The sequence below is a fragment of the Danio aesculapii genome, chromosome 23 (genome assembly GCF_903798145.1).
Source record: "Danio aesculapii chromosome 23, fDanAes4.1, whole genome shotgun sequence".
Lineage (NCBI taxonomy): Eukaryota > Metazoa > Chordata > Actinopteri > Cypriniformes > Danionidae > Danio > Danio aesculapii.
In genome coordinates this window covers 141,781-152,500 of record NC_079457.1, presented here as the reverse complement: position 1 = coordinate 152,500, position 10,720 = coordinate 141,781, and the positions used below count along the sequence as shown (strand labels likewise).

Here is a 10,720-nt window from a genome sequence, read left to right as displayed (position 1 = left end):
TCAGTCCATTAGGGCGGGCTATCAATCCATTAGGGAGGGCTATCGATCCATTTGGGCGGGGCTTTTAGTCATTTATTGAGGAGCTATCAGTCAAATTAGAGTTGGGCTATCAGTAATTTAGGGAGGAGCTATCAGTCCATTTGGGCGGAGCTATGAGTCGATTAGGAAGGGCTATCAATCCATTTGGGCGGGGCTATGAGTCATTTATTGAGGAGCTATCGGTCCATTTGTGCGGAGCTATCCGTCCATTAGGGCGGGCTATCAATCCATTTGGGCGGCGCTATCAGTCCATTAGGGTGGGGCTATCTGTAATTTATGGTGGAGCTATTAGTTCATTTGGACGGAGCTATCAGTATATTTGGGCGGGGCTATCAGTCATTTAAGGAAGAGCTTTCCACCCATTAGGGAGGGGCTATCAATGAATTTGGGCTGGGCTATCAGTCATTTATTAAGGAGCTATATACCTTTAGTGCAGGGTTATTAATATTTTAGGGCCGTGCTATCAGTCTATTAGGGCGGGGCTATCATTCATTTAGGGCGGGGCTATTAATGATTTAGGTCGGAGCTATGAGTTTGGTGGATGGGGCTATCAGTCACTTATGATGGAGCTATTACTCCATTAGGGTGGGGCTATTAATCCTTTAGGGCGAGGCTATCAGTTGTTTATGGCAGAGCTCTCAGCCCATTAGGGTGGGGCAATTAACAATTTAGGGCGGGGCTATCACTCTTTTAGGGTGGAGCTATCAGGGCATGTCTCTTTTCTACTCTACCTTCATCCATTTATTAATTCTCTTTCATTTTATTAGCAGCACACATCTTTCAACAATTCAATTCCCAAAGAACAAAATCACGAAATGCCCTACATTTCTTTCTTAAATAAAAAAACAAAAGGTTTCATGCTGACTTTAAGACTAACAGACAGGCACTAACACCTAAACCATTTGATCTGGATTTGATGAGGAGTATAAGACGGATATAAGTGTTTCAGAGAGTGTTCTGTTCCTCAGGATCCCAGCAGAATGACTGACTCATCAGTGGGTTTACTGGAGATTCTTCACAGTTTCCACTCCTCCATCTGCAGATCTGCCCCCTGCCCGCCGGCCCACTCAGATCAGCTCTATCGGGACACTAACCACCCCAACAGATCGACACTCTGTCCTAACACTCGATGGGAATATCAGATCAGTGCATCGGGAACTTCCCAACTGAAAAGATCCTATTATGCTAATATGCTGGAGGAGAGCGCTGCACCTTACTGGAACAAATCTGATCTGTTTAGTTTTTCTCCAATAGATTCTGCAATATAAACACTAGACTGCTTTAATAGCTCTGTTAGGAAATGATTGAGTAATTTAGGTTGATTGAGATGGTTCCAGAAAGGGCTGAATGACTTGCGTTAACAACAACAACAAACTAAATACTAATTTAAAGCAAGGATCCATCTGAAATCAACAGTGCTGTACCGTCGTAACAGTATTCAGCTACAGAAACTGAATAAGTGAATGTGTAATAGTCTTCATCATATTAAATATTCTGTAACATTCAACTTTACTGAAGTTCACAAACAGATCACATGCAAATCACATGCAAACTTCTACTCTATCATGGTTACAACGCCTGCTCGACTGTGATACCAACTCAACACTGCACTGCTTCAGACGGTCGCACCAGAGGACAGTTTTGAGATTTGGCTCAAAGCAATCATCACAGTGGAATGAACCACCAACTATTCCAGCATATGTTTTACACAACGCATGCCCTTCCAGCTGCAACCCAGTACTGGGAAACACCCATTCACACACACACACACACACACTACGACCAGTTTAGTAGATTAATTCCCCAATAGCGCATGTGTTTGGACTGTGGGGGAAACCGGAGCACCCGGAGGAAACCCACGCCAACACGGGGAGAACATGCAAACTCCACACAGAAACACCAACTGACCCAGCCGGGACTCGAACTAGAGACCTGAGTGCTGTGAGGCCACAGTGCGACACCACTGAGCCACCGTGTTGCGGCTCAGAGTATAAAAGTGTAAAAGCACAGCAGCTTTTATAAGAAGAGCTCCATGAAGACAAGTTTAATCATTTTACATGATGACAATATTATTAGATTTACTCAGTCGTGCGCAACATCACGTCAACAACCCCGAATACCAGTCAATAAAGGAGAAAACACACTACTTCCACAAGAGTAACCCAGATGTCTTCTTGGAGGTGAAACAGTAACGCATCACTACACTGGTTACTTGAAGAAGTTCTCTGATCACGTAACTCAGGCCGCTCGTAATGCAATACACACACAATGATCAGTCTGTGGAGTGTGTGTGATGGAGAGACGGAGCATCAGTGGAGCTCACAGACGTCTGCGGTGAACAAACCACACACAAACACACACTCAAACTCCAGAGCGACAGATTCGCCAGATCTACACATGTTCAACACACACACACACACAAACACACACACGCACACACAGTCAATCCTGCTGTCTGAACACTGTTTCTCATCTGAACACACACACACTTAATCTGACATGAGATCCTGCAAGCGCGCTCACAGAAACAGTGAGTTCAGATGTAAAGACAGCGCAGCTCAGTCTGAGTTTAAGAACATGTATGTGTGTGTGTGTAGGTAAGAGCTGTTTTCATTGGTCTTATCGTCTGCTCGACTGCTGAGCCTCGTTTACCGTCTCATCTACAGCAGTTTGATGAGCATCTACTGTTGAAAACCTGCTCTATAAATAAACATGACTGTAGCTGTGTTTCCATCCAAAGATGCTAATTAAATCTATACGCAAAACTGGAGTATCGCATAAAGGACGTGCGGATAAAGCAGCGCTTCCATCCAACAAGTCAAAGAGAACAAAATCTAAGAACTGAAATATCTGGCGCCGAATATCTACAGTAAAGACGTAATTTACTGCAGTAGATGGAGCTGCGTCAATCTTTTCTTTATTTAATAAATGACTTTCACCTTAGAAGACGATGCTCACACACAATCATCGTGTGAAATGTGGAGCACAGACGCTCTGGACAGTTCTGGAGGTCATTAATTATATATACACACACTAATACTGAGATGGTTAAGGCGTTTTAGAATGACCAAAACAACATGTCAGATGTTCTTCAGTGCGCTCAGCCTGCTGGATTATCCACTCACACACATTTCCATCATCACATGATCTCTTATAACAAAATCACATGAGCTTTTTTAATACACATGCTGGAATTAGTTTGGTAAAAGTGTTTCCATCATAGTTTATACACATCTTTTCTTATCGATATATACATATATCCTACTCAGTTATGTAGACAGAGGATGCTTCGATAGCAGCGACTCCTCATATTAACACACATTTAGAGGATCCAAGCTCTCTGCACGACTTTTATTGGCTGATTTTAGTTCAGCTTTTAACATGTTACAGCCATATCTTTTAATTACAAAGCTAAATGATTTGATTAATTAAATGGTATTATTAGTTTTGAACCGATCGTAGACAGCAGGTGAGTGTTAATGGAACAATCTCTGAGCTACAGTATGGGAGCTCTGCAGCGCTGCGATAGCTCACCGGTTTTGTTCACTCTGTATTCAGATGCATGTAAGCGCTCTTATACTAATAATTCCATTATTCAATTCTCAGATGATACTGTCATCTTAGGCTTATTGAATAAGAACAGATATGCGAGTTGGTGCGATTATAACCTTCTAGCTTTGAATGTCAGTAAGACACTAGAGATGGTGTTTGACCGTAGAGGAACTGGTGATCATAGGCCGGTGACCATCAATACTCTAACCCTCACACAGGTCGTATCAATATCTTGGTGTCTTTAATAACTCACTGAAATATACATGCTGATAATCTCTGCAGTAAGCTTCAGCAACCACTGAGTTTTTTTAGGCGTCTAAGAACTCATGGAGTGGATCAGAAATGTATGATCATGTTTTATCAGGCGGTGTTTGAGAGATTAATAAGGTACGGCATCACAGCCTGGTCTGGCAGCTTGTCTGTGCAGCTGAGAGCTAAAGTAGTCCGTTTGATTCAAGCTGCCTGGAAAATGATTGGTGTATCAGAACAGATATCACTGCAGAATATGTATGAACAGGACACATTAAGACATGCTAAACAAAGAGTTTGTAGCGTATCACATGTTCTGCATGATGAGTATGAGGCAGTGGTGTAGTCCTAAATATAAGGTGGTGTACTATTACATTCGACCCAAATTTTAAATAAAAGTAGGCAAAGAAACGACCAAAGTCAGTGTTTCTTTGATTCATTAGCTATATATTATATATATGAGCTAGCCTTGACAATTGGCTGTATGTACTGTATACAGTATGTAGCTTATATAATCATTTTAATACTGAAAAAAATAAAAGTCAATCAAGATAGTTACAACAATTTAGTTCACTTCTATTTAAGTAAACTCAATAGGGCCTGTGCATACATGGAAAGACAGCTTTATTACTTACTTTCTTTACTGGCTTATTACTTTACATTTAATAGGTTCCTTTAAACATCAGTCAGCCATTGTGTTTGATTGTCACATTCATGCATGCTTGTTTTAAACCAAACCATTAGGAGTCTGTCTTCTGCTGTTGCCATTATATACTAGTAGTTTCCCTTTTAAATCGCATATTGTTACGCGATTTATGAGTAGTCTTAGCCTCATCGTTTTTATATATATAGTGGCGTTCCCTGTAGCGGTAGGCACAATTAAGACAAATGTGAAACACTGTTGTACAGGGGTGATTTTAGGATTTTCATTTAGAGCAGATCAGGAACAGATCATTTTGGGGTAAACAAAGAAAACTCTATATACATTTACACACATCAACATTTTAATTAAGAATTTAAAATAATACACTAATATTAGGAAAGTTTAATCAGAAAAGTAAGTGAGTATACCGAGGGTGTATGCAATTATTGATCCTCAGAGGTGGTAATACCCAAACAGCTCATGGAAAAAAGTAAGCACACTGAGTATACGTGCGTATAGCAAGGACTACACCACTGGTATGAGGTGTTACCTTCGGGGAATGGTTCAGAGTAGCTTGCTGTAGATTAAACAGATATAAAAACTCCTTTAATCCGCTGAGCATTGAGCTATTAAAGAATAGTGGTGGCTCAGACTGAGAGCATCTGCTTTGCTTATGTGTATATATGGAGGTGGGTATGTGACTTAGGGGTATACTTGGTGTGTAGTTCAAATCCAATCCTGCCTCCAATCTTCAAATCTCCAAACACGAGACAACTTTTCACCTCAACAAGAAATCTCATTGCCATTTAATCTCACGAGATCTCGTCATACAAGACACACTGCAAAGATGCTTTCCTTCCTGACAGTTTGTGTCTTGTTTCTAGTCCAAATATCTCAAAAATCTTAAATCAAGAAGCATTCACTGGACGAGCACAAAAATAATGAGTCAAAATGAAGAGTTTCTCACCAAAACAAGCAGAATAATCTGACAATGGGGAAGAGAAATCGTGTTGTCAAAAGGAAAAACACGAGTATTTCACAGATTACTCTGCCTGTTTTAGGGAAAAACTGACTTTTATTGCTCATTATTTCTGAAAACAACACTATATGTTGTAATTGTGTAGAAAATGCTTCTTGATTTCAGAGTTTCTTCAACATTTGCTCCAGAATCCAGCATGTTTTGCAGTGTAATGTCCTTAATTCCTTCCTTTCTCGGCTCACTGAGGATGAGATTACAGTCAGGACGAAACTTTAAAACATACGGTGTTCCTTTAAAGACTGAGGCGTGACCTCTGACCTCTGTGAGCCTGACCTCTGACCTCCAGCATCATAAACACTTCATTATTAACCTGTTTGACCACGAGCTTCACATCTGAACTCTGTGTTTCTGTCAGCGGCCGATGACGACACTGACTTATCTGATCTGAGGTCAGCCAGAGTCCATGTGTGATCTCACAGGTGCGCTGCTGAGACGCCTTCTCTACTCCACATATCTACTGTTTTAATCACTGTTTTACACAGCGGATAACCTTCCAGCCGCAACCCAGTACTGGGAAACACCCATACACACTTATTCCCACACACACACTCATTCACTACAGCCAGTTTAGTTGATCAATTCCCCTATAGCGCATGTGTTTGGACTGTGGGGGAAACCGGAGCACCCGGAGGAAACCCACACCAACACGGGGAGAACATGCAAACTCCACACAGAAACACACACTGACCCAGCCGGGACTCGAACCAGAGACCTTCTTGCTGTGAGGCCACAGCGCTACCCATTGCGCGGCCTGGTTTGAGAATAAACACATTATTATTCCTTTATCTTAGACAAGAAATTTGAAGTCTATCTCCTCCCAGGGCTTTAATGCTATGACCACCAAATTTGGGTCAGACCTTCAGACTGGTGTGACTCGGGTTGCTTTGTCTTTTCTAACTGGTCCGACTCTCGGTTTTCCAAAAACTGACCCGGAAAACCCTCAAAACATCCCATTGATTTAACATTAGATTAAAATGACACATCATAACTCTTAGATTTAGATTAATAAAACTAATATGTAGTGTGTAAAGCTACATGTTAAACTGGGGTGTAAGCTGTACCCCTGGGGGGCAAGAGCACCCCAAACTTGCCCATTGACTTACAATGCTGAAGAAGCCCATAGACTGCCATTATAAAGATTGCAGATTGATATCTTTCTGCTGCAGTCATAGAGACATCAGGGGTGATTTATATCATTCATATTGGCAAGACATTTTGATGTATCATCATCATCCTAAGCTGTCAATCAACTCCATAGCAACAAAACAGACTAACCTAGCAACCATTTATTAACAGCGATATCTCAGCATCAGAACATCATGGGAATTAGCTCATTTGACTCATGCTAGCAAACAGGACTTATATTTGCTATATGCTACACATGCTAGCACTGATTAGCAACATGCTAATAATGCTCTGCTAAGTGCTACAACAGGCTTGAAATGCTTACTACACTCTCAGAAATAGACACACGAGCTGTCACTGGGGTGGTACCTTTTCAAAAGGTACAAATTTGTACCTTAAAGGTCCATATTAATACCTCAAGGGTACATATCAGTACCTATAACGTACAAAAGTGTTCCTCTTCAAATTTGTAGGTACTAATATATACTTTTGAGGTACCAATATGAACCCTTTAAGTACAAATGTGTACCGTTTATAAAGGTAGCACCCCAGTGACAGCTCGCGCACCTTCATTTCTGAGAGTGTAGGTATTAAGCATTGATCAAACATGTATAAGAGGCTTTCCTAATAACAACCCAGAGTAGAGGTCTGCATTCGCACGGGACTTGACCAGATTTCTTGCAGCGCAGGCATAAATTTCCAAATAAAACACAGTAGCGCTCAGTAACTCTGGTGTAATGAACGATCGAGCGGTCTTACCATATAGCGCTTGAGTCCTGACGTTATTTCAGAACAGCATATCTGAGATTTCCTCATTCTTATAGAGCAGCGGTACAGCCAAAACTCACGACTGTTACACAAGATGAACACATGATCAGAGCTTTCTGAGCGTGCTTTTATTCAGTCTGTGTGTTCATCATCTCCTCAGAGCAGGCTTTACCATGGCTGAGCACAGTGAAGATGTGCTGTCCTTCAGTACATTAGAAATGCTCAGTTTACTGTTAGGAAACCCACATCTGGCAGGTCTGGTGTATGCAGGGCTTAATTTTTGGCGGATCGGGAACCTCTGAAAATCCTCCGGCACCTCATTTCTCTGATCCCCCTCCTCAACCGCCTTCCTGTCCGTCCGCTGTTCACTTTCACTTGATTCCACGACTCCCCATCCCTCTTCACTTTTAAACGCCCCACCACCCAAAAATGACCCATTGTGCGATGCTATAACGCAATGTCATACCTCTTTTAGCAGTCAGCAGGGTCACACACCAGATGCGCCGCTCCATTTTAGAATTGTAAACATAGGTTTCTATCAGGGCACACACACCAGCGCTGCAAGTCGGCGGCTGTCTGCGGTGCCCATCTACGACTGAGGACGCTGTTCATATTTCTGCCGTGCCACACAGAGCACCATCTGAATAGTTTCATTTTAAGCAACATGCGAATGTGCGTATCCAGCGAATGTTACTTCCAACTGGGATATGCTGAGCGGCGCATCCGGTGTGCAACCAGCTTCAGATGACTGGAAGCTCAGGTTTAAGGCAGCACTCATGTCTCATCACAAAGGGACAACACTGACATTTAGCCTACAGTCCTTACACAGTGTTATCTGTTCTCTCTCTCTCTTTTGGTAGCATCCAAATTAAACGTGAGATTCTGGAAACCAGATCTAAATTTAGCAGGAACGGTCGGCTCGGGTAGAGAATTATTCTAAGTGGGAAGTGGGTAAACAAAGGCTGAATATACAGCAGGAGCGGTCGGGTGAGGAATACAACCTGGTGAAAAAATCAGTTCAGTGCAGACCTCTAACCCAGGGTATCCCAGCAAACACTGAGAACACCTGAGCAACATCTTAAACACCTAGCAACACTTACAAGATGACGAGTAACCACTTAAAGCACCCTAGCTTGGTGACTTTTGCTTTCTCAAGCCAACATCAAAGTTGATCAATGGACTGTGGCTTCTAGTTTTAGCTTTGAGATTATTTTATTCCTCTTCCTCCATTGTCAGATTATTCTGCTTGTTTTAATGAGAAACTCTCTTCATTTTGACTCATTATTTCTGAACACAACACTATACGTTCTGCTTGTCTAATAAATGCCGACTGATTTAAGAATTTTTAGATATTTGCACTAGAAACAAATCATAAACTCTGAATAAGAGCAGCAGTTTTGCACTGATTTATGAAATTGTGGTCAGACTTTATTCTGATGGTCTGTTTGTTGAAGTTAAGTTTGACATTGCATCTACATGCCAGCTAATTCTGATTAGATTATCAGTAGACTGTTAGGGTTAGTGTACTTGCACATTATACTCAGTTAAATGTGTGTTGAAGGAGCAGAATCAGCAGATATTAAGCAGATAATCTACTAATACTCAAATGGACCATCACAATAGTGTTACTGACATTGTTTTAATACAGTGATGGGTTCTTTGTGAAACCATACATGATTCTCAACATGTCAACAGTGTAAACAAATGTTTTGGTTCTTCCTGGCACCATTACTTTTGGTCAAACCATTGACAAGTATATTATAATTACACTGCCGTAAATCTCTGTTATTCAGAAATAACAGACAGTTTATTTCTCAGCTGTGTTGTGGTTCTATTCTGTGCTGAAAGTAGTATCATGTTGTACTTCAGGTCATTATTATGGAGATCAGTGTTCTGGTTATATTGAACATGCAGCTTTACATCATCGTGATCCTTCAGTCTGTCTGATTAGGAGCCTCATGGGGACCAAAACAACCAACACACACCTCAACATTTACTGCATTACTATACATGTGGGGACAGTTGCTATATTTGGTCATCACAACATGAGAAACACAAGATACACACACACACACACATGCACACGCACACACACACACACACACACACACGCACACGCACACGCACAAGCACACGCACACGCACACACACACACACACACACACACACACACACACACACACACCTGTATTGTCTGTCAGCAGATAGACTGTCGGTGTGTGTGTGTGATGAACACACAGGTATTCAACAGGTTTGGACCTGTGGAGCTCCAGACGCCGCAGGTGATTACTGGAGCACATACACACACACACACTGATGGAGCAGGACAGCGAGCGGACACACACAAAACACAAACTCACCTTTAGACCAGGTAAACCAGGCGGCCCCGGGCTCCCGTGAGGACCAGGCGGACCCTAACACACACACACACAGAGTGTCAGTAGAGAACACACACTCCAAACACAACACATGCTCTTGAGTATGGTGCAGACATGTGCATCTCTCAGTGATCATTATCAGCTCATACACTCTATTGGTTTACAGTGTTCTTCAGTCATTGAGCAGAACTGAAGACACGTGTTCCAGCAGTGTGTATGAACACAACACACTCAGATTAACACAGCTCATCATACACATCTCAAAATAAGAGTTTCACCAAACCAGAAGCTGCGTTTCCATCTACAGAGGTGAATTAGACTTATGTAGATTTGTAGTATGTGCTAATGATGAGTGAGTAGATGAGTGAGTCCATCAGTGCTGAGCTCCTGCAGCTCCTGCACAGATATCACTGACACAAGTGGAGTTTGGGATTCTCCAGTGTGCTGTTTGTTCTCCTCTAATGAATGAGCTGCGCCTCAGAACACACAACGCAATCATACGTTCTGTTATGCAGATTTTCATAATGTTTGCACATCTTTGCATTCCCAGTAAGCATTTGTATGCAATAATCCAAAATGAGCATGAAAACAGATGGATGGAAACACAGCTACTGGCAGCACGTCTCATCCAGAACACACTGAGCTAACACACAGACAGCACGAGCGTTACAGCATTCAACAAGTCTTATCTCTGAAGCTTGAATGAGTGTTTATATCAGGGGTGCTCAAACCTTTTCTTATGAAGGGCCAACAAACAGACTTGACTGAGGGCCGTGGGCTGAAGGTAAATTTATCAAGCTGTATTACAAAGTTTCATCAATAATTTCCTAATTGATTTAAAAATGAACAGAAAACATGAAGCTTATTAACTAATCCATCATATGTCTTGTACATTTTAGAATGAACATGTTATAATAAAAACATATG

At 41.7% G+C, this 10,720-nt stretch overlaps 1 protein-coding gene across 1 annotated transcript in view; it reads right to left on the bottom strand.

The window, feature by feature from the left end:
• Nucleotides 1-10,720, bottom strand: part of LOC130216951 (collagen alpha-1(XXVII) chain B) — a 108,706-nt gene that overhangs the window by 54,872 nt on the left and 43,114 nt on the right. Inside the window, exon 5 of the mRNA XM_056448895.1 lies at nucleotides 9,776-9,829. Within this exon, the coding sequence (XP_056304870.1) occupies nucleotides 9,776-9,829 (54 nt within the window). The remainder of the gene's footprint in view (nucleotides 1-9,775; nucleotides 9,830-10,720) is intronic.